The sequence below is a fragment of the Solanum dulcamara genome, chromosome 8 (assembly GCF_947179165.1).
Source record: "Solanum dulcamara chromosome 8, daSolDulc1.2, whole genome shotgun sequence".
Taxonomy (NCBI): Eukaryota; Viridiplantae; Streptophyta; class Magnoliopsida; order Solanales; family Solanaceae; genus Solanum; species Solanum dulcamara.
The window spans coordinates 19,637,462-19,662,926 of record NC_077244.1 but is presented as its reverse complement, the minus strand read 5'-3'; the positions used below and the strand labels follow the sequence as shown (position 1 = coordinate 19,662,926).

General features: G+C 38.0%; 1 protein-coding gene and 1 pseudogene across 1 annotated transcript; one reads left to right on the top strand and one right to left on the bottom strand.

The window, feature by feature from the left end:
• Positions 1-25,333, top strand: LOC129901757 (uncharacterized). Its single transcript, XM_055977015.1, has 6 exons — positions 1-466; positions 10,142-10,270; positions 10,357-10,477; positions 10,570-10,651; positions 24,616-24,769; positions 24,866-25,333. The coding sequence occupies exons 1-6, from the start codon at positions 140-142 to the stop codon at positions 25,004-25,006; spliced, it is 954 nt and encodes a 317-aa protein (XP_055832990.1). The 5' UTR covers positions 1-139; the 3' UTR covers positions 25,007-25,333.
• Positions 7,137-8,702, bottom strand: LOC129901756 (uncharacterized; annotated as a pseudogene).
• Positions 25,334-25,465: the final 132 nt, after the last annotated feature.

Here is a 25,465-nt window from a genome sequence, read left to right as displayed (position 1 = left end):
ATTTTCATTTTGAAATTACAAAGCAGCAACTGAAGAAGACCCACGATTACGAAGACACAGAATTTGCACTAATTGGTGAAACGTGACCCACTGTGCACGTTAGCATCCTGTGCATCTCCTTTTCTTAACCGGTGAACCTATGGCGGAGCTGGCTCAGGCCGCCGACGTTTACGCTCCGAGGACTCTACCTGCGTGGAGGTCGCTGCTTAACTGGCTTGTTTTCTTCTTTCAGATCTTTGTTCAGATCGTTAGAGGAACGCCTTCTCTCAGTCAGGTACTTTCCTATGTCGGCTTGCGTAATAGCTCTTTCCTCTCTTCTACGCCGCAGTTCAAGCCGCTGCCTATTGTCGAGCTGCCGGAGTCTCAGCTGCCTCAGGAGGTGCCGCAGAAGCCACCTGTTACTGTTTCCACCTTGCAAATCGCCGCCGGAAGAGTTCCAGATGGTAACGGAGAGCAAAGACTCACGGTAAGCCAGCTTCTTATAGAAATATTTAAAGCTTATTGAATATGAATCTCGACCTTATTTATCTGGAACTTAGCCAAATGAGTTTGAAAGAAGAGTTTTATCATTGATATATATTGAAGAAGACTAAATGGAAATTACTCTCGACGAACTTTAAGACTCATCACTTATCTAAATATTCTGGCACTGCTATTGTAGAGCTACAAACTCTATTTCAGTTTGCATATCTAGCTAATAATCGGTTCTTGGGTGCATCATGCATGAATAGGTTATTGTTACGTATTCCATTTGGTTAGGAGTTTCATAGTAGGTCATCTCGCGTAGCTTTGTCTCGTTTGATTGGTGTTGTAATAACCATAAGTACCAAAGGAAACAGTTGATGAAAAAACAAGAAAGGGATGTTGCTTAATGATTCAATGTGAAAGGGTAATGCACGGACATAAACAGTTAAATTTTAATTCCCAAATCTAGTTAACACTGCAACCAAATCTAGCTAACATTAAATTTTGTCCCATGTTCATTGAAGAAATGAAACTTTGAGGGTCTTATCGGAAACAACCTCTCTAACCCACAAAGGTATGGGTAAGGTCTAAATACATCCTTCCCTCCTCAAGTGGGGTCTTACATTGGTTATGTTGTTGTTGTGACATGCATGGGCATGCTTTCCTCCAATTTATTTCCTAGGAGGTGATGTTTAGAATTGTTTCCCTTTTGGGTATTGTAGAGTATCTCTAATTCTGCTTCAAAATAGTACCATAACTTCCATGTATGTATGTCAAAGACACATATAGGATGTGATACTCCTTCTCCATCGATAGAGGAGCCATGTAAGTCCGAAGCAAGCTAAGCAACAATAGCAAAGGTGGTTCAGTAATGTGATTGTTACAGACAAGCTAGAAGGGAAGATCACACGCCATTGCATAAGAGGGTGTTTGGATTGGCTTATTTTTAGTAGCTTTTGACTTTTAAGCTCTTCTTTATTTTTGGAGGTGTTTGAGAAAGACAAAAAGGTGCTTTTAGGCACTTTGTTTTAGGCTGGAAAAGTACAAAAATAAGCTAAAAGTAAAAAGTTGGGTTGTCCAACTTATGACTTGTAATGTTTAGCTTATAAGCTACTTTAAAAAAGCCAATGAAATTACAACTAAATAAAGGGAAAGTAGTTCAAGAAGGGAAGTGAAGTATGAAAAGGACAAGAAGAGTATGAAAGATGAAATTGATGAGATACGGGGTGAGTGCAATGTGTATAAGAAGTACTGATATGTCAGAATGTTCCGTCAACCCTCTCTATAGTGGTCATTCGTTATAACGGCATTATAATATAACGTCTTGATTTTCTCCAAAATTAGTTTTTCATGTTATATTTTACTTCTCTATAACAACATTCTACCTATAAGAGCAATGACATTTATTATAGCAGTACACTCTATTGTAAAATTACCCCTCTATAACGGCCATACTCAACTATTTTTGTAAGAAATATATTATGTATGAAATACAATATCAAAATATTTGTGATAATCATATTAATGTTATGCACATAGTAAATTTCAAGTATGAATATCGATCTAAAAGGAAAAAATTGTATTTAAATGGTGTCCATCAGATATGGTCATAACTTCACGAGGAAAGAATGCTGATGTTTGCCTTTTTTACATTCATAATTTTTCTAATTTTGCATATTTTTGTTTATAACAACTAAGTGAGATCTAAATGTCAAATACCAATATACATATATAACAACACCTCACTATAGCAGCCATACAACTTTCAGGCAAACGATGCCACTATAAAATAGGTTTGACTGTACATGTGAAAGGACAAGGGAAAATGTTCTGGTTTACAAGAAGTAGGAGTGGCTTGGTTTTCCTTGTTGCTTGTAGTCCTAGTTTGTTTCTTGTGGTTTCCTTTTTGATTCTATTTTTATATATTTTTTGTTTTGTCTATTGGAAGTTGGCATGCTTAGAAAGGTTTACCGATAGTGCAACTATGGCATGCAAATCAGATAAATAAGACAAATGATACCAACATATGTATCGGTTAGCAAAGTTTTAGTTATGCAGTCCGACAAGGATGTGGTTGGGCTTTGCTACACGCTCGGATACTGCCTGATCTGTTATACCCGATACTTCAATTAATGTATGTATATTGAAGAGGCCTCATATGGGATGGGAAACCACCTCCATCTCCGGAGGCACCTGTGAGGTGGAAGCATGCTCAACTACAATGACTTAGGTAGTCCAAAAGTGTGCTTTAACATAGACAAACTCCGAATAGAAGATCAGATGTCAAACTTGCTTATGTAGGATATGCATATAACGAACAATTAAATTCCTATGTATTAGGGTAAAGTTGCTGCCATGTGACCAGGAGGTCACGGGTTCAAGCCTTGGAAACAGCCTCTGGCAGAAACGCAAGGTAAGGCTGCGTACAACAGACCCTTGTGGTCGGGCCCTTCCCCGGACCCTGCGCATAGCGGGAGCTTAAGTGCACCGGGCTGCCCTTTTTTAGGATAGAGGTATTTAATGGAAATTGCAACTTGATAATGGGAAGGAAGTAACATATCAAAGAAGATGATAGTCGATATGAAGGAAGTTAAGAGGGAAGTTGTGATGTATGGGAGGACAGAAAAAGTGTGAAATATGGCATTGATGAAAAACGGGAACGAACGGAATGTGTTAAATGTTAATATGTCAGAATATATGTGAAATGAAAAGGGGAATTGCTATGGTTTACAAGAAATAGGCATATGCTGATTCTAGTTATTGCTGGCAGTTTTTATATTGTTTCTTTTGAGTTCTTTTTTCATTTTAAATATGTATAGTTTCTTTTGGTTTCTTCTTCTTGTTCTTGTATCCTTTATTGTGGTTATTTTCTTTTGTCTATTGGGAAGATGGCATGTTGGGCAAGGTTTATGCTGTTTGTGCAACTGTAGCTTGGGAATGGGATAGATAGGATGACCGAAACTTGGGAATTATAACAAGAGAGTTGGATCGGTTTTAGTTATTACAACCTCTGTGTTTTGGCTATGATACAGGCTCTGGTGTGGAAAACTGGCATGTTCTTCTCTATTTTGGACTCGTTGGGTCATGCCTCAGAGTATTAAGAGAGCCATTGAAAACTGGAGCACATGGAAAGTTGATAAAGCTATCAGGAAAATCTGAAGAATGATCCCTGCCAGCATTTTTTTTGTTTGTTGGTGTTTGTGGATAGAAAGGAACATAAGTTTTGTTTGTTTATCAACATTGAATCATTTTATTAAGTCTAGTTGATGGTCTTAGAATAATAGCTAGTGTAATGGGAGCTTGCTTAATATTTTTTGTTATCCTCTTTTGTACTACTTTTGCATCTTCTTGATGCCATCAATGAAGCTATTTCACCAAAATAAAAAAGAACAAGTCCTAAGGTGACTATTTGTGTCTTCTGTTCCTTTTTGATGCTGCCCATGTCCGAGAGTAGCTGTAAATCAAGAAAGACCCTGAGAATTGATGGAAGAGGCCTGAACTTTAGGAGATTGTTGGAGCTGAACAGTACTTGTCTATATGCTTGATCTGCGGCTTGTAAGATGCTTAAATTGTGTCTGATGCTACTTATCCATAAGGAAAAATAAGGCGACTCATGTCAATTCCATGACTTGCTATATCATCAGAATATTTATGATGTGACACAACATTTCTGTTGCATCCAGTGCTGTTATAGAGAATTCATATAGCCAGTGCTGTTATAGAGGATTCATATAGCCAACTCCAATTAGTTTGTTAAAAAGGTGTAGTTGATTGATTGGCGTTTCGTTTGCATCTTATAGCTCTTCCTGTATATTCTAGTCTTTGGTTAGTAGGACCTCTGTTAATACATTGTTAGATTATTGAAGATCTTGGTATCGTATATGTGAGAAATATAGGAGAAAAATATTATTGAATTGTGTAAGAACAGTATTACATAAAGACCCTATTTATAGACACTATAAACCAATTCTTTTCCAAGTAGGATACTATAAACTATTCCTATTTCTATTCCTATTCTAAGTAGGATTGTGTACACCTATTCACATTCTAACACTCCCCCTCAAGTTGGTGCATACAAATCATATGTATCTAGCTTGTTACAAATATAATTAATACGAAGACCGGTGAGGGACTTGGTGAAGAAATCTGCAAGTTGATCAATTGACTTCGCAAACTTTGTAACAATATCTCTTGAGAGTATCTTTTCTCTGACAAGTGACAATCAATCTCAATGTACTTAGTCCTCTCATGAAACACTGGATTTGATGCAACATGAAGGGCCGCTTGATTATCACACACAAGTTCCATATGATCGGTTTCTCCAAATTTTAGTTCTGTCAGCAACTGTTTGATCCAATCTAGCTCACAAGTTGCCACAGCCATTGGTCGATATTCTGCTTCTGCACTAGATCGAGCAACCACACTCTGTTTCTTACTCTTCGACGACACCAAATTACCTTCTACTAAAACACAATACCCGGATGTAGAGCATCTATCAAAGGGTGATCCTGCCCAATCAACATCTGTATAGCCGGTGATATGCTCATGGCCGTGATCCTCAAAGAGTAGTCCTTATGGGGAGCTGACTTTATATATCGCAGAATACGAATAACTGCATCCCAATGACTATCATAAGGAGAAGTCATAAATTGACTTACAACACTCACAAGAAAAGAGATGTCAGGTCTAGTCACTGTGAGATAATTCAACTTTCCAATCAGCCGTCTATACCTTTCAGGATTACTGAATGGCTCCCCTTGTCTTGGAAGGAGTCTAACATTTGGATCCATAAGAGTGTTAATAGGTTTACATCCCGTCATTCCTGTCTCCTCAAGAATGTCTAAGGCATACTTGCGTTGAGAAATAACAATACCTGATCTAGACTAAGCAACCTCAATACCTAGAAAATACTTTAGTTTGGAAATGCTGAAAGAGATGCTGCTTCAAATTAGTGATACCATCTTGATCATTGCCAGTGATAACGATATTATCAACGTAAACAACTGAATAAATACACAGATTTGGTGCAAAATGCCGATAAAAGACTGAGTGATCAGTTCCACTACGAGTCATGCCAAACTGCTGAATTACTGTGCTGAACTTTCCAAATCAGGCTTGAGGGGACTGTTTCAGACCATAGAGTGACCTACGCATCGACATACAAGGGTACTAGACTCCCCCTGAGCAACAAAACCAGGTGGTTGTTCCAAATAGACTTCTTCCTCAAGATCACCATGCAAAAAAATATTTTTAATGTCCAACTGGTGAAGAGGCCAATGACGAACAATAGGCATAGATAGAAAAAGACAGGCAAATGCTATTTTAGCCACGGGAGCGAAAGTGTCACTATAATCTAGCCCAAAAATCTGAGTATACCCTTTGGCAACAAGGCGAGCCTTCAGTCGATCCACCTGATCGTTTGGGCGAATTTTGACGGCATAAACCCAACGACAACCAACAATTGATTTACCTGCAGGAAGGGAAACAAGCTCCCCAGTACCACTCGTATGTAAAGCAAACATCTCATCAATCATAGCCTGCCTCCACCCAGAATGAGAAAATGCTTCACCTGTAGTCTTAGGAATGGAAATAGAAGACAAAGATGATACAAAGGCATAATGTGGTGAGGATAGACGATGATAACTCAAGAAAGTATAATGTGGGTTAGCATTTCGAGTGGATTGTATACCTTTTTGAAGTACAATCGGTTGGCTAGGAGGAGGCAAGTACGCAATAGGAGCAGGGTTTGGCACATGACATGAATCATTTGGGACTATAGCTGGACGTGGACGACGATGATAAGTCAGGAGTGGTGGCACTACAACTGGAGATGTAGGAGAGACCATAGATTCCTCAAAAGTTGGTACAGGTAAGACCTGAGGTATGGGTAAGACCTCAGATATATCAGGATGATCAGAAGATGTATAGTAAGGTTGAGACTCAAAGAATGTGACATCGGTGGACATAAGGTATCGATGAAGTTCAGGTGAATAAAACGATACCCTTTTTGAATTTGGAAGTAACCAAGGAAGACACATTTGAGGGCACGAGGTGCTAATTTATCTTTCCCTAGGGCTAAGTTATGAACAAAGCATGTGCTTTCAAAGACACGAGGGGGGATAGAGTAAAGACGTGACTGAGGAAACAATATGGAATGTGGAACCTGATTCTGAATAGAGGATGAAGGCATTCTATTAATTAAAGAACAAGATGCAAGGACTGCATCTCCCCAAAAGCGCAATGGAACATGAGATTTAATGAGAAGAGTGCGAGCGGTCTCAATGAGATGCCTATTCTTCCTTTCTGCTACACCATTTTTTTGAGGGGTGTATGGACAAGACGTTTGGTGAATAATTCCATAGTGAGTCATAAACTCCTGAAATTGGGAGGATAAGTATTCTAAGGCATTATCACTATGAAAAGTACGCATAGAAACTCCAAATTGATTTTGTATTTTAGCAAAGAAACTTTTGAATATAGAAAATAACTTAGAACGATCTTTCATTAAGAAAACCCAAGTGCATCTTGAATAATCATCAATGAAACTAACAAAATAACTAAATCCTAAGGGTGAACTAACTCTACTAGGACCCCAAATATCAGAATGAACTAATGAAAAAATAGACTTGGAATGACCCTTAGTACTATGTGAAAATGTAGCACAAGTGTGTTTCCTAAGTTGACACGACTCACAATCTAAACTAGACAAACTAGGCACTATCTTTTGCAGCTTGGATAGACTCGGATGTCTCAAACGTTTGTGAATTAGGTCTGGAGGATTTTTAACGGAGCATGCTGTAAAGGAGTTTGAAAAGGATAGTAAATGCCTTGTGATTTATGCCCTGTGCCAATCGTCTGTCCCGTACTGCAGTCCTGCATGAGAAAAAAATCATCAAAAAAGAATATGCCACAATGTAAGGCACGCGTCAAACGACTAACGGATGCCAGATTAAAAGGAGAGCCAGTGACATAAAGAACAGAGTCTAGAGTGACAGAAGATAAGGGTTTGGCTTTGCCAACCCCTTTTGGTTTTGTTTGGACCCATTAGCTAAAGTAATAGCTGGAAGAGATTGTGAATAAACAATATCAGACAAAAATGATTTATTACCAGAGATATGATCGAAAGCGCCTGAGTCCATGACCCATGAACCAAGAGTACTAGATTGTGAAAGACGAGCGAAAGAATTACCCGCAACAAAAACATCAGGTTGTGCAATCGAAGCTGCTTGTGGCGACGTTTGCTTACTTGCTCGATACTGGAGGAACTCATCATATTCTGTATGAGCAATATGAGCATTATTGGATGATTGATTAGGCTGAGCCACATATGCTACTTGTGGAGATGTCTGCTTACTTGCACGATTTCGAAGGAACTCATTATATTCCTTTAGAGCAATAGGATCATAACTGGGTTGTGGACCATGCAAAATATAACATATGTCACGAGTGTGCCCAAATTTATGACAATGACTACACTTGGATCGATGTTTTCCAAAACACTCTCCTTCTCGCCGATTCTCCATAGATTGATATGTTTGTTTTTCTATGGTTTGAGATGCAAGAACAGAGGAGTCAATGGTGGGTGATAAGGCTACTTTGTGACTGGGAGGCCCGGCAAGATGAAGTAGACGAGAGAATAATTCATCAATTGTAGGAACTACAGGACTAGTTAGAATCTGGTCATGCACTGAATCATGGTCAGTAGGAAGTCTAGCAGGTGTAAGAACTAGAAACAACGTCTGTCTGTGCTCTTGTTGTTTTTTCCCATTCGTAGTAACTGGCATCAACATTTCAAATTCCTCCATGACTGCTTGTACATGTCTCAAGTAAGTAGACATATTGGAATCTTGTTTCTTTAAGTTGGTCATTCAAGATATCACATCATAGAATCGAGATATGTCATAAGTGTATAAAGCACCAGCCTTTTTCCAAACTGAATAACATTTTTTGGGATGGGCCAAAAAAGGGCATCAACTTGGAATAGATAGATTGCCATAGGAGACTACATAATTGAGCATCAACCTTCACCCATTGTGCTTTGACTTTTGCATCTTCCTCACTAGCCTTGGCCTTTCTTCTACCACACAAACATTATTGGTTAAGTGATCTTGGACACCTTGACCCTTACACCACAGCTCAACCGAGACAGCCCAAGCTAAATAGTTTGAGCTTCCCATTAATGGTTCTGAAGTAATCATAGGGCTTGAACTTCCTATATTTTTGGAGCCAAAAATATCAATCCCAAAAGACATTATGAAATATATATATATATATATATATATATATATATATATATAGGAATTTGGAAAACATTTTTTTGGAGAAAGTTCAGTCGCCGGAAACCGAAAAGACAGAGTTGACTGCCAAAATCTGGTTTGGAAACCTTGATTTCGCCGGAAACTCGCCGGAAGCTGGTTGAAAATTGTCGGAACCCTAATTTCGGGGCTCGGATCTGAACAAAACTGGCTGGGGTTTGATCGGAATGACTGGACAACCCCAACTGAGAAAAAAAACTCAAAAATAACTGATCGAAGAAGCCTCACGGGCCGGCGCGTAAACCAAATGTCGCCGGAAAATTTCACCTTCGAACGACGCGTGACAGCGCGTGAGGTGTTGTTTTCCGGTGGTTCTAGCTGGGGTTTGGTTGCCTGAGCTTTCCGAGCTTAGTAATGGTGTTGGTTTTCTCACAATACCCACAGAGCAAAAAACTGACAAAATTCAGTCCCCAAAAGTCGTCGGAAAAATAATTGACACATGGTGACTTGAAGTTTCTCACCAACGCTCTGATACCATGTGAGAAATATAGGAGAAAAATATTATTGAATTGTGTAAGAACAATATTACATAAAGACCCTATTTATAGACACTATAAACCAATCCTTTTCTAAATAGGATACTATAAATTATTCCTATTCTAAGTAGGATTGTGTACACCTATTCCTATTCTAACAGTATATTCTTCTTGCTTGCTGGGTCTTTTTTGATTAATGGTGGAATCTTCGCAAATTGCAATTGCAGAGGAGGAAAGAATCTGCATGCTTTATGGTGCTTTCAGTCTTACATTTTGCTACTTCATGCCCTCTTCTTGAAATACTTCCTTTTTTTTCAAATAACCCCCTCCAGTCCATGAAAATTTGAGAACTATAGATTCATTAGTAAATGTTTTAGGGGACTGCTAAGAGTTGTGAAAAAAAAGCATTGAGATAATATCTTTCATCCTAATCTCATCTGCTAAAAAAGGGAGCTCCTTTGATCATCTGAACAGATTTTTAGGCAGAATTGGCCAATTGAGGCCGTAGGCTCTAATATTTTATTTTTGTTGGGACCACCGGATTGAAGGAAACTTCATGCATGCTTTGGAATAGGGTTACCTGTTGGCTTGCAGAACTGATACCCTTCATTTGATGGAATAAAGTTAAAGCTCAAAGACGTTCTAGAATCTGCTAGAATATTGTGATCAAAATTTACAGAAAGCTGACTACTAAGAGAGATGGGGGGGACTTGGAGATGGGTTACAAATAATCCTGGTGGGCTTTCAGATAAGCAGATAGTCAAATTATTTATTGAATTTCGTAGAAATAAGTGCATCCAGGTTGGCTGAATGCCTGAGTTGTTTTCTTTGTTTAGCAAAATGTTCTTTTTGAACTTTTCTCGAGTTCTTTACTGTTGCTTGTAGGTGGTTCTTGACTTGGATGAAACTTTAGTTTGTGCCTACGAGACATCAAGTTTGCCCATTATTGTACGCACCCAGGCTACAGAGGCTGGATTAAAGTGGTTTGAGCTTGAGTGCACATCTTCAGACAAGGTTATATTTCCACTTCTGTTTATGATTGAGTGATTGTCGGGCAAGTTCCTTGAAATTTTTATCTCATATATTCTGGATGGTTTTAGGAATGCGAAGGCAAACCTAAGATTAATTATGTCACAGTTTTTGAACGTCCTGGATTGCACGAGTTTCTAAAAGAACTCAGTGAATTTGCCAATCTTGTCTTGTTTACTGCTGGGCTTGAAGGTTGACCCATCAATTTGAGATTTATTTTGTTATCTTCCTCAATTCATTGGTTCATCTATAAATGGTTAATTCTCATTGTTATCTGTGTGCAGGCTATGCAAGACCTCTTGTTGACAAAATTGATGTTGGAAATAGGTTTAGCTTGAGATTTTATCGGCCTTCAACAATTAGCACGTCAGTATTGCTTCTATTCTTATGTTTTTTCCTTTTCCTGTTTAATTCCTATGCTAGAGATTCTGACCTAGTATTATTCCGTGTTCAATGTGACTCCAAAAATAAGTTCCAGTTCATGTGCTAAAAATAGAAAGCAGAAGAATCTTACAGAGTCTTCTCTTAGTGCATATGTTTGACCGGTGACCTTGATATGTGTGTGTGAGAGAGAGATAGAGACGAGTGGAGGTGGTTCTGCCTCATCAGATGCCATATGCTGCATGGGAAGCCATTGACCTTCCATAGATTGTTAATAGATGGTGACGGTGTGAACTTTTGATAGTTGGGTTCCTCATAACTAATTTTTATGTCTTGATCTCCCATTTATCTAAGTATGACTTGCTGTGTTGCAGACAAATTCAAATGTGGGTAGAGTAAAAAAGGTCATGATAAGAGAGAGTGAGAATTTGTTTAAAGTTGATTTGTTAATCTGACTTGATGAGTATACCTCGATGGCCTTTATAAAACAATGAAATTACTTTGACGGCCCTATGTTGCTCCCAATTGCACACGCAAGTGTACGTGGTCGCTCATGTAATACAACAATTGTAAACAATCGAAGGTCAGATCCCACAAGGACTGATAATTGAAGAATATTTCTGATAAACTATTATCACGCAAAGAACTAGTGTTTTCACAGAGAAGTGGTTTAGTTGATTACTTCTAGTTGCAAATTGCAATGATTCAATAAATAATTTTTTTTGAGATATAGGTAACTGTGTATTCACAATAGGCTCATCATTAAACCAATGATGAGCATAGGTCACTTACAATCTCATCAGTGCATATCAAAACTACCCTATGTGAGATTATAAATTTCATATGAAATCAACAAAAAGTGCTAAATCTCCCACCATATTTTGTTTACACCAAAAATACAAAAGGCTAAAGCAATTCATTCTCATCTTCTGGATGTTGTTTCTCGTATCTTCAAAGCATCTTGCATTTCTTTCTTTCCATAGAGTTCAACAAATGAAAGTTGGGATTAACTCCCACCAGTTTTCACCAGAATCTCTTCTTCCTATCTCCTCCTCCTCCAACAACAACCCAGTGAAATCCCACAACGTGGGGTCTAGGGAGGGTAAAGTGTACGCAGACCTTACTCCTACCAAGGTAGGACAGTTGTTTCCGAGAGACCCTCGGCTCAATAGAAGCATAAGAAGAGGTCAGATAAGGCTAAGAAGTTCAAAACGATATGTGAAAGCAAATAACGAAAGCGACACAGATAAAATAGAGTAATCAAAGTACAGAAGGTAGAAGGTAATAGATAATAGTAGAGATCAGAGCACAAGAAATTATAGTGCGCTAATGAGCCTACTAATACGGAAGAATAACGAGACTATGTACTAGCCTTCTACCCTAATATGGGTCCTCCACACCCTCCCATCTAAAGTCATGTCCTCGGTAAGCTGTAACTGTGCCATGTCCTGTCTAATCACCTCTCCCCAATATTTCTTCGACCTACCCCTACCTCTTCTGAAATTATCCATGGCCAACCTCTCACACTTCCGCACTGGGGCATCTGTGTCTCTCCTCTTCACATGCCCAAACCATCTCAGTCGCATTTTCCGCATCTTGTTCTCCACTGAGGCCACTCCTACCTTGTTCTGAATAGCCTTATTTCTAATCCTATTGCTCCTGGTATGCCTACACATCCATCTCAACATTCTCTTCTCGGCAACTTTCATCTTTTGAACGTGAGAGACCTTAACTGGCCAACACTCCGCCCCTTATAACATAACCGGTCTAACCACCACTTTGTAGAACTTGCCCTTAAGTTGTGGTGACACCTTCTTTTCACGTAGCACATCGGAAGTGAGTCTCCATTTCATCCACCCTGCCCCAATACGATGTGTAACATCATCGTCAATCTCCCCGCTGCCTTGCATGATAGACCTAAGGTACTTGAAAATACTTTTCTTTTGGATGGCCTGGTCACCAAGCCTAACTTCCGCGCCAACCTCCTGAGGTGTCTCACTGAACTTGCACTCTAGGTACTCTGTCTTGGTCTTACTCAGCTTAAACCCTTTAAACTCCAAGGTATGTCTCCAATCCTCCAGCTTAGCGTTAACTCTTCTACGGGTCTCATCGATCAGGACTATGTCGTCCGCGAAAAGCATACACCTGGCACCTCACCTTGAATTTGTCGCGTCAATCCATCCATCACCAAGGCAAATAAAAACGGACTAAGAGCTGATCTTTGATGCAACCCCATCACAACTGGGAAGTGCTTTGAGTCCCTCCTACTGTCCTTACCTTGGTTTTGGCACCCTCATACATGTCCTTGATCACCCTAATGTACGCCACAGGTACACCTTTAGCCTCCAAACATCTCCATAGTATCTCTCGTGGAACTTTATCGTAAGCCTTTTCTAGGTCGATAAATACCATATGCATGTCCCTCTTCCTCTCCCTATACTGCTCCACCAGTCTCCTTATAAGATGGATAACATCTGTAGTTGAGCGTCTCGACATTACTTCAACACTGACATCTTCAGATATTCTATAGCAAATAAACTAATGGCTAAATTCCATTAAACTACACCAGCTACCTTAAAGCCCCAACCAGGCAAAGAAGAGAGAACAACAAAGGCTAGTAAATTTCAACAATCGAAAATAAGTTGTCAAGACATGTTTGAAAACTAAAGCACGGATTAACATAATTTTCATTAGAAAATAAAATGATCCAAACAACAGAGATGGGAAGAAAAAATTAATGCACCAATAGTTCTCCTGTGATGTAGGGAACAACTCCTGATAAGATCTGAGGAGCACAACGGTAAATATCATAAATGACTTCATGGTAGTCAATTTCAAATGTTGTTGGCCTACTGTCTCCAGACATTGAAGATACAAGAAACTGCTTTATGCTGGGCTCCAATTTTCCCGAACACTGCTCTATCACCTTCATAGCAAGCCCCCTTCCGGCTATTGAAACGTCTTTCTTCCTATCTCCTCCCTACTGTATAATAAGTCTTTAGTTGTCACGCCTCGAGTTTACACCCTAGAGTTGGCCGACACTTGGAAATCATTGTTGGTCTAGAGAAAACTCTTGGCCTGGCTTACTACTGAGCGGAAGACTAAACATGAATGTGGATGCTTAAAAAGATGAGCATTTAACACAATTTAGTAAACCTTCTGCACTGTCTGAAAATATCTCTAAATAAAATATGAAATAATGTTTAAAATATTTGAAAAGAAATACTGAACTGACTTTCTAACTTTGTCCATGAAGCCTCTACTAATTGAAGATAGGTGCCGGGACAAGACCCACAACTACCTCAAAACGAACTACTAATATTGGAAGCATAACTAAAATGGAGTCCTCCTAAAGTAAGGAGGTCTCACCCAAAGCTGACGAAATGTGATCTCAACTGAGCGCTTGTTGATCCTGAACACCTGAATCTGCATCATAAAACGATGCAGGGTCGAATGACGTCAGTACATGAAATGTACGGTATGTAATAACTTTGAATGAAACAATAACTGAGCAAAATACTCATGCTAAAAATAACTTGACTGAAAGTAAAACAATGCAAGTATGAAGGAAACATGTAAAGCTTTACAACTGAAATAAGGCAATAATGCAATCATAAAATAATATTTTTGCTTTTCTTGGGGACTTTCTCTAACCGACAATCATCACTATAAGCCTCGTAATGATACAATGTTTTGCCCATGTTGCCAGAGTCATCCTATACTTTGCCAAGGCATAGGACAACAACTTAACTTATGGATTCCTCTAACAAGTCCTTATCAGAGATTGAGGTGAGGAGTCGCCTGAACCAATGACATGATTCTATCCTACGTTGGCTACATAATTTATGGGGTTTGAGTTATTTGGACTCTTACCCAAATTGGTGCTCAATACTACACCCAAAAACATAAAATAAATGCTCATATAATATCTGTGTTGAGTTAATACTCAAAATACATCTTTCAACATATACTGAACTTTACTTATCTGAGTAAAACTGCTTTTTGAATCTGATAATGCTCTCTTTAAAAGTAGTCATGCTCTTGTCAGAATAAAGTAATGCATTTGGAAAACCTTAAGTTCCCTTAAAATTTTTCTTCAACCAAACTTTGTTAAATAGGGTTCATGTGAAAATAGGCATGAACAACAATTCAAGGATTAGAATTACATGAAGAAACACAATCTCAATGAAAATAAATAGAATTCAATGGAAAGAGATCATAACTCATTCGAAAATTCTAGAAAACTTGGGTTAAAATCCTAGGTTGAACTCTTACTGACTTAATTTAGATGTAGGGTGTGATGACAAACTTAGTCCAACACTATGAGTAGCCTTATATACTTGGAAGGAAAAGATTGACTTGAAACCTTAAATTGAGGCTTGAATATGACGAATCTTAGCTTCTTCCTTGAGAGAACTTAGTGTGAATTTGATTTGTTTGAGGGTTGGGTGTAAATGGGGAGGTTATTAGGCTATAAGATAGACTTAGGGAAGTTAATTGAGGGTAAAAGGTCAACAATATCCTTCTGGGAACGTAAGAAGACCATAAAAAATCAAAGAAAACGACCTTTTAATGAATCCTGTTGGCCAAATCGGCGATCTAGAGGTCCCATCGCTGAAATATTCAGCGGATCGCCGAAAGGGGGCTTTAGATTGCCAAAATTAACAGTTATTGAAGGTTTTCGAGTCATTTTGGTGATGCCATTCGGTGATACGACAATCCATTCGGCGATTCGCCGAATGGACATTTGTTATCGCTGAATTTTCCAGTCCAGACATGTTTTAGTAAAACAACCATAACTTTTTACTCCAAACTCGGTGGCGCTGGAAAGAAGACTCATAGACCTTTAATTTGATATGTCATGGGCCACCTAGCTCTTTATATACAAAGAGATATGATCATTTGAAGTTGACCCTTATATGAACGCATGCAAAAGCTTAGCCGATAGAAATGCTTTGAACTTGGCTTGGTGTTTGAGGTACCTTACGACCCTAAAACACATTCGATACACTTACTACACTTAGTGAAGGACCTTAACATATATTTACAACAGAGAAATAGTCGAGTTCAGGTTTATATGCATATGGGAAAAAGTTCAGGTCTATGCTTAGAAGTTGCGTGGCGATTACATTAGTGGTCCTTGGCAATTATCCAGTACACACCAAGTATACAGAGAAACATGTTCCACAGGTTTGTAGCTACTTTGCAATGGAAGAATAGATGTCCATTAACTTCTGCATCTTAATCACACATGAAGCACCTTGGGAAGATTTGTCTCCCTTTTTTCTTAAGCACTTCTTGAGTCAAACATGCCTTTCTGCACACCAAACAAGCAAAACATGGGACTTTTGAAGTTATTTTTATCTTCCAAATTAACTTCCATGGCCAAAATCTAATCTGTGATTGATCAACATTGTTTTTCAGTAGCATAACTTTAGTATGAACACTTCTTTGTTATGTAGTCTCCAAATAGGCTTGTCAGGTTCATTGGAGATGCCTGGAAAGGTATGAAGGATGTGAAACAGGTTAGTGACCCTCTGAATCTTCCAATCATTAAGCGCTCTCCTGAACATGAGGTTCCAACCCTGTGGGCTACACAGTTGGGAAATTGTGGCATTGTCCCATAAACTGAGCATAAACATACCTGGGAAAAGTGATTTTGCGCACTCTTCCCCAATCCATATTTCATTCCAGAAATCAACTTTCCTGCCATTTCCCACCTTTAGTGAGATGTTGTCTTTGAACTGGGGCCATAATCATCTGATGGTCTTCCACGCACTACAACCAAAGGGTCCCAGAACCTCCTAAGTTGACCAATGGCTTTGCAAGCCATACTTCTGTGTGATGACTCTCATTCTTTTTTTCTCTTTATTTCCAGTCTCTTTTCATCAATTATTTTCACTAGTATTCTCATCATCTCAAGAAAGTTTCAATAAAATTTTTTTCCCAAGCAATATTTTCCTTATCTTTCTTTTTTTCATGTCATATTCTTTAAAAAAAATGAAGGAGAGCCTTGGAGTAACTGGTAAAGATGCTGCCATGTGATCAGGAGGTCACGGGTTCAAGCCTTGGAAACAGCCTTTGGCAGAAATGCAAGGTAGGGTTGCGTACAATAGATCCTTGTGGTCGGGCCCTTCCCCGGACCTTGTGTATAGAGGGAGCTTTAGTGCACCGGGCTGCCCCTCTCATTCTTTTTAAAAAATGATCTTTTTATCACTTGGCAGCTATCATTGGTGACCATTTACATTGGATCATCCCTTTCTTCAGATTTAACAATTTTGTCACAATTTATGCTATGGTGCTCAAGAAAGCAAGATGAAAAAACTAGGGATTCAACAAAATGGATCCAGACAAAATATGGGTACCAAACAAAAGGCTATAGGCTCATAGGACTAACTAGTGATAACAATAACTGAAAAAGTTAAACTTTACAAGACATATCAAAGAAAGTCTATTATCATCTTCTAAATGGAACAATATTTTTTATTCTGCTTCAATAACATGCAAGACAAGTTCTAGGCTAAAATGCAAAATATGGAATAAGCAAGAAATCCTCATCTCACATGGCACAACTCTTAATCAAGATGAATCAATTTTACTTCTAACACAAATATAGTCATAGCGAACTACAAAATAAGAATAAGTTATATATAGAGTCATTATCCTGAGCCTAGGTGTCGGAAAATCTGCTATTATGATAAAACACTCAAGCACTCACATGAAAGTACTACTCAAGCTTAGGCCTAAATATGCTAAGCATCAACCAAGTCAAAAAGGGTCTTTTTGTTCCCCTCCTTTACTACTACTAAAAGAAAATAAAAATAATAATAATAATAATAATAATAATAATAATAATAATAATAATAATAATAATAATAATAATAGTAATAAAATAAAATCTAATGACTAATTTTCCTCAAGACGGTCGTTATCCATCCATCATTGGGAAAAATTCTCTAGCTATGACTGGAAAAATTCTCTAGCTATGATTCAAGGACTTCCCTGTAAAAGATCCGAAATTAAAACTAGGGGAAATTATTCTCTAGTTTTATTTTTGGTTCTTTTACAGGGAAGTCCTTGAATCATAATTTTTTTAGTCATAGGTAGAGACTTTTCCCAATGATGGATAACGACCGTCTTGAGACAGATGAGGATTTTTTGGGGTGGACAGGAGATGGCAGGGGAGTGTTCAAAGTCAACAAATCCTACAAGATGATGGATCAAACAAGCCAACAGGGTACAAAATGGCCCTGGAAACAAATATGGAAGAGTAGGATACCTCACAAAGTTTCATGTTTTGTATAGTTAATGGCTAAAGAAGCCGTCCTTACACTGGACAATGTCATGAAGAGAGGGATAGCCTTGTGCTCCAGGTGTTTCCTATGTGGTGAAACAGCTGAGACGGTCAACCATCTATTCCTACATTGCAAGCACATCCAACAACTATGGAGAATATTTCTCAGCCTTGAAGGCATTTCCTGGATCATGCCTAGGAAAGTGACTGAAGCCTTAATGAGCTGGGAGGAAGAAGGGGTCCATGCAAAGGACAAAAGTAGATGGAGAATTACCCCTAGTGCTATATGGTGGGCTATCTTGAAAGAGAGGAATTCAAGATGTTTTGAGAGCATAGTAAACAATGTGTAGGAAGGTAAACTTAACTGCATCCTTCTTTTAGTAGTTTGGTGTAATCAGTTATACTCAAATGACACTATCTCTATTATTGATGTTCTAGACTCACTTTAACCATAGAGAAGTGAATTTAGGAGTTCACTTGTATATAAGGCTTCAATACAACCCATTTATTGTCTTGTGATATAATACAAACTTACCAAGTTCAAAACAAATTATTCTCTACCTAATAAAATAACATAGAAGGCATCCAAGCAAGTTCTCCCCCCCTCACTTGAAAATGTGCACCGTCTTCAGCCTGGCTAGTATTTTGAGTTGTAATTTATAAAGTTGAGAAGCTCCTAACTACATATTTAGGGATGCCTTTGGGCAAGAACCACAAGGTGTTTGAGATATGGGATGGGATTATTGAGAAAACTGAGAAAAAGCTAGCCACTTGGAATAATATCTATCACTTAGGAGGAACCATCCTTGTCAATTCTGTTCTAGATTCTCTGCCAACGTATGTCATGTCTCTATTCTCCTTGGACAAGCTGAGGAAGGACTTTCTTTGGTTCGGTAATAAGGAGGGCAAAGGTTTAAACTTGGTCAAATGACAAACAACCCAAGTAGACATTCTGGTGGACTTGGTATTGAGAACCCGGGACTTCAGAACAAATGCCTATTATCAAAATTGCTCTGGAGATTGTTAAAGAAGAGCATGCACTATGGAAGAAAGTAATTTTCAACAAATATGGCAGAGTGATCAGTGGGTCTCTAATATGGTGTCTAGCGCCTATGGTGTATCAGCAGGAAGGTCAATTAGGAACCTGTGGCCTAAGTTAAGTTGTCTTAGATTGTTTGTTATAAAGTGGGAGGGGGCTCCAAAATCTTATTCTGGAAACACAAGTGGATTGTTCAGGAGTCTTTGATGAGTTCTTTTCTTGATTTTTTTTCATTCTGTGACAACCCTACAACAACAATTGCTGACACTTGGTCTTCGTAAGGGTAGAATCTCACCTTCAGAAGAAACCTGAATGATTGGGAAGTGAATAGAGTTGCTGAACTACTAGAAAGGCTTGGGGATTTCAAAGGCTTGACTATAGAACCAGATACAATAAGGTGGGAACATGATAATGATGGGAGGTTCTCTGTTGGAAGACGATACAAAAAAGTAGCGGAACAATCAGGGGGCATTCCTGGCCCATGAAAACTGGATGGAAGTGCAATACCCCAACCAAGGTGAAATGCTTCACATGGCTGGTGTCCAGAAGAGCATGTCTCACACAGGAAAAAGCTGAAATAGAAGGGATTCCGTATTGTATCCAGATGTTTTTTTGGTAAAGAAAAGGAGGAAAGTAATAGTCATTTGTTTCTGCATTGCAAGGTCTCTGCTTCTATGTTTCTAAATCTCAAGAAGATTGGGTGCCAGAACACACAGCTGGCCTTCTCAGTTGCTGGATAAGTAGAGGTGGGAGCAAGAGTCGGAAAAAATGGTGGAATATAATACCATCTTGTATATGGTGGTCAATATGGAGAGAGAGAAACAGCAGTTGCTTTGAGAACATCTCTAACCTAACTTAGAAAATCAAAGAAAATTGTATCAACACTTTGCATTTATGGTGTACAGAAGACGATATAGACGAAGCTGAACAGTTATAGACTTCTTAGGTTCTTTGTAATTATGGTTACTTCCCCCTTCTAACTTTTTGGAGACCGCCAACATGCCCTTAATACTGAAGAATACAATTTTACCTTTCTAAAACTAAAATAAACTTGTGCACTGTCCTTAGTGCAAACCATTAAAATGCAAGAGTAAAAGAAACTCCCTGTATTAGCAACTCATGATATGGGATACTCAGACTTGTCCCAGACACGGTTTTCATGTGGGAACCCCACACTTAGTTCCAACTTCCAACCATCTAGCTCACTTTTGCATACCTCCAAATGACTTTGCTTCCATGGTATCTTCCTACAAAAACAACAACAAACTACAAAATACTAAAATAAATTAAAAAAAACAACAAAATTGGTTTGCCTCCCAACAAGCGCCTAATTTTATGTCGCGACATGACGCAATCAACTTTTTCCTTCACCTCTAACTTATGAATTGTACCCCGAATTTTGCTACAAGCTTGCAGATGTGCTCCAGGGGTGGAGGTACAGATAAAATTAGGCCAAGTGACCTGTATAGTCTGCTGCACTTTGGGGAATGTAATTGTGGCATAACAACTCTAAGAATGTAAACACTTTGTTCCTCATCCATTGATTCCTCCATAAGTTCAGCTGGTTTCATTTTGATGTCACCATCCAGACATTATGTCGAAAATGCCTGTAGTGATCCAATGTCCTCTAATCTTTACATCCCCATGTTCACGCACACTATAGTCTTCACAATTAATACTATCTACTTTCTCACATGACTGTGGTGTAGTCTTCTTAATAGTGGGACCCTTCAGTTTTAGCTTGTCAATTTGGCTTATAAGTACCTTTTCCTCCTCACACAACTCATCACTAAACTATTGTGTGTTAAGCACCTCAACCTTTGCCCTTAATTCATTGTTCAAGTTGTCAATATCCAAGCCAAACCTGTCAACCTCTTGATTGAGCTTCACTCGTCCTTCAATAAAGTATGGTATCAAATTTGTATGTTTCTCACGGGGACCCCTGTATTGCTATTATAATTTCCTGCAAAGATCCATACTATCAAAAACACAAGGATTATCAGAATTATCATTAAAACGGCCTGAGGTAAAAAATAATAGAAACAACATATCCAATAACCACGAAAATCACAAGATTGAGATGGTGCACACATCACACATCTCACTCTTGGGAATATATTGGCAATTTTGCCACCAGTGGGGTCCTTTACAATTAGGACAAAAATCAACAAAACAGGATTACTTCTCACTCCAGACTTTTTCATTCACGAAAGGAAGAAAAATACTACAAAAAGAAAAATATATCTACAAAAAAATATACAAAACTTGAATAGAAAAAAAGAAAAAGTCTAGTCTAGATAAACAGTTAATTTCTAAGTTCCTAACAATGGCGCCAAAAACTTGTTGCTTCCAATTGCGCACTCAAGTGTATGTGGTCGCTCAAGTAATACAACGATTGTAAACAATAGAAGGTCGGATCCCACAGAAACTTATGACTGACAAGTATTTCTGATAAGCTATTATGACACAAAAAACAAGTGTTTTCACAAAGATTTGGTTTGGTTGATCACTTCTAATTGCAATGTTTTAATAAATAATTATCACTAATGATCGATTCAAGGGTTTTGGTTATCACAGTAAAAGACAAATTCTAGGGCTATGACACTTCTATGTAATCATGTTGTGTCTACACCTTCGTTATCATGCAAGTTATTATCGAGTTGTTGATTCATGGGTTTGATATTGTGATCATGGTCTAATTTCGAGCCTCTAATGTTCTATTCATAGTTACCTCATACCTTTATTTCAGCGATGATATGTTAACAATATGAATGCATTTATCTCCCTTAAGTCAACCAAATAATCCTAGCTGCAAATCCACTCTTGTAGGCATGATCCTACTCTATTTGACCCTCGTTCTTACTCAACATTCCTCTCTCGAGTTTCGTTCAAGAATATAGATTTGTCTTAGTGGTAGCAAAGCAGATAAATAGTAATTGCAGGATCAGATAAACAACTCTAGGGATAAAAGATGTATACATAACTCAGATTACGACAACAACATTCATACTAGGCCATAACTCCAGAGAGAAGTTTAGCTCCCCATAAACAAGGAGGAATTACAACAAATCATCCTAAAGGAAAACATAAAAATAAATAATGCAGAGAAGTAAAGATAAAATCATGATCTCTGATCTCCATGGCGGCTCCAAGCTCCTCCAGTCTTTATAGGTTAAAACTTGTCTTCCAAAATGTTTTCAAGGACTATTTATAAATGTAGAACAAAATTATAAAGGAAATAAAATGAGTCCAAAACAAGCTGAGAATTATTTGGGTCCAAGAAATTTGACTTCATAGAGAGAGCAACTATCTTGCGGTCACCTTTGCTGCCTGAGGCAATGTGCACTCTGCTGAAACTTTGCACGTCTGCAATTCTTATGCTTTTTGTTTTTATCCTACTTGGGTTGTCTTCAATTGTGGGGGACAACCATTAAAGATTATCCCCTTTCTTTTTCCTTTTATATTATTCTTCCGCTTTAAGTCATTTTAGTTTTTCATCTTTTCATCTTCACACCGTTTTAATTCTACACTTTACAAATATAATATTAAGCACTAATTAATATATCAATACTCAAAAGGCAATTAAAAGTATTAAAATGTGAGACAAATAATAGCTAAAATATGTGTATTTTCCCGAACATGGATGGAACTTTTCGGCATATACCAAAATGTTTGGAGAATCAGAGGATCATTTGTGTAACTTTTAAATAGCTAATAACTGAACTAAACATTTTGAAGCAATTGCAGGCGAAGCCTCTTGTCTCATTGACATGCAAGTCCAAGTGATTTACTTACTTTGCCTTTGTTAACCCTGTTCGTAGCCTTTCTCAGGGCATTTCATCATGCATATTTTGTCTGAAATATTTTTCTGAATGGCTATATTTCTTCGCTCATTCTTTTTCTGGAATTTCAGCTGAAACTACTATAATTGCTATTAGGATTGTCAGTAACTTTACTACTTCCATAAGATGAAGCAAACCTGATTGTGGAAGTTCCCATACATTGTTGGTCTTGCACATACACTATGAATATATCTAGCAGTAACTATATGCGTTTAATCTGTCATATAGTACCTTGAGGATCATTCTTTCCAGCTCAGATTGTCACCCATGAGTGTTTGGGCTGTGTATGATTTTCAAATTAAATCCTTAATTTGTTGAAAAGCATGGTGCATCTAGGGATGACAATGGGGCGGTGCGGGGCAGGTGCAGGGCGGGTTGAGCTCAACCTGCAAAAATTTTAAACCGCCCCACCCCGCCCCTCAAAGAACTGCCCCGCATAAAATTTTATGTTTTTTTCTTTTTTAATTGAGTTTAATATGAAAAATAAAATTCATAACTTTTCTTTTTATTTTTCGCTAATCAACATCAACAACTAATTAATTGTTTCTAGTTAACATTTCAACAATTATTTCTTAATCACTAATTAACTGTTTCTAATTAACATTTCAACAACTAACAATTCACTAGACACCTCTAGTTTTAATTTTTTTTTTTTAAAAAGTTAAAACTAAAGTCAAAGTTTAATATAAAAAAGTTTATATCTTTGATTTTTTGTAATTACGAAGATTTAATTTTCTTTAGGTTATTATTTAGTACCTTAAACCCGCAACCCGCCCCCACATTAATTTTAAAAATAATTACTTTAACCCGCCCCGCCCCGCCCAGCCCCGCATAGCTCTAAACCCGCCCTGTACCCGCCACGGCCCATTGCCATCCCTAGGTGCATCAATGTCAATGTTTCTTTCTAAAAATGTTGTCAAGCCTTATAGCTCATCTCTTATGTTGGACAGTTGCCTGATTCATTGATTATTATTGGATCCACTTATATTTCTGTATCAAAAATTGGTGAAACTCAATGTTGGTTATAGTTTAACCTTAGAACTGGCTCGCGACTATTTTCTGAATGTTCCAAATCTCAAGACTAGGAATTATGTGATACATCTAGTTTGCTAAGACATGTTGGACACAAAACATGTCTCTGTTATGAGATACTTTGATGCTTAATGCTTGTTACATGCTTAGACGGATTAATTTCTATCATTGCAAGATAGAAAAGGGGAGTGGATTCTTTGTTTTTTGCCATTTTTCCGTATGTGAATTGTTAATCAACCCATTAGTACACTCTATGCGTTTGGATAAGGATCTATTGTTACATCATTTTTATCAATATCACCCTATGATACTTCTATCCTGTTGGATTGTATCATGGAAGGACCTCATTTCTGTATGAAATTTATGTTATGATACTACTTGTCGGGAATAAAAAGAAGTTACTTAAATGATACTTATAACAGGCTTACCCATCAAGTATGTCTATTTTAAGATTCTCCCTCTCAGGAAAACGATGAGTGGAATGTCCCAAAGATGAAAGATTGTTATGACATTTAAAAATTGATTACTGACATTAGATAATGAATTTACCTGTACCTAATGGTTCAGATCAAATATTTAGGTCCATAAATTTGTGGCATCCATATCTCATTGATTTCTGTGTCCTTGTAAACTCAGCTTACTGTTGATGCGACAACTATTCAACTTAATCAAAGCACTTATGTTTCCATAAAAAAAAAATTCAGCTTATTATTGTGAATTTGACATTTTGCTCGTCTCACAGGGAGTACCGAGAACACGTGAAGGATTTATCGTGCATTTCAAAGGATTTAAACCGAATCGTCATTGTTGATAACAATCCATTCAGTTTCTTGTTACAACCTCTAAATGGAATTCCATGCATTCCGTTTTCTGCTGGACAACCACATGATATACAGGTCTAATAAATAGGAAAACCATGTATGGAATCGATTCCTCAAATTTAGCTACGATGCTCCCTTGACTTCAACTCGGTTTTTTTTATTCTGTATCAGCTTTTGGAGGTAATTCTTCCACTTCTCAAGCATCTCTCCAAGCAAAAAGACGTGCGACCTGTGCTGTACGATAGATTTCATATGCCAGAATGGTTTAAAAAGCATGGAATCCCTGCTTCTGCATTGACAGGCGGTGAATGAAAATCTTGCTGGTGAAATTGTTACTAATTCCTGGAGACACCAATCCTGTAATTGTTCTGCGAGGGCAGTACCTCTTCACCCCAAGAACGATTTTTGTATAGCTAATTTTATGCAGAAGAGCAGCCAACAGGGAAGTCTCAAGTACTGATCAGGATGTTCTCTCCCCCTAAGTCGCACAACATTCTCGTTGTGGAAATTAAGATTATTGTGTAACTTGTTCATAGCCCCCCCGTTCTCGGGCGATGTTAGTGTTTGTGCAATTTGTAAACAGTCATCACCAATAATTATTCCCTTCTCTCTGAAATAAATTCTAGTTTAAAGATTTGACCGTTGGGATGCTCTCTTCAGGAATTGTAATGCTCGTTTCTTAAAACCTTCTAGGTCACCTTGGGTGTGTCCTTTTCAAGTTTTTCATAGTTGGTTGGTAAAAGTTTTGGAAAACATTTTCACTAGGAAAAT

What these genes read in the sequence shown, in the direction of transcription:
- LOC129901757 (XM_055977015.1), top strand. Translation starts at nt 140, where the DNA reads ATGGCGGAGCTGGCTCAGGCCGCCGACGTTTACGCTCCGAGGACTCTA. An exon ending in GTTTACTGCTGGGCTTGAAG is followed by an intron (nt 10,478 to 10,569) that starts GTTGACCCATCA and finishes ATCTGTGTGCAG; the next exon opens with GCTATGCAAGACCTCTTGTT. An exon ending in CGGCCTTCAACAATTAGCAC is followed by an intron (nt 10,652 to 24,615) that starts GTCAGTATTGCT and finishes CTCGTCTCACAG; the next exon opens with GGAGTACCGAGAACACGTGA.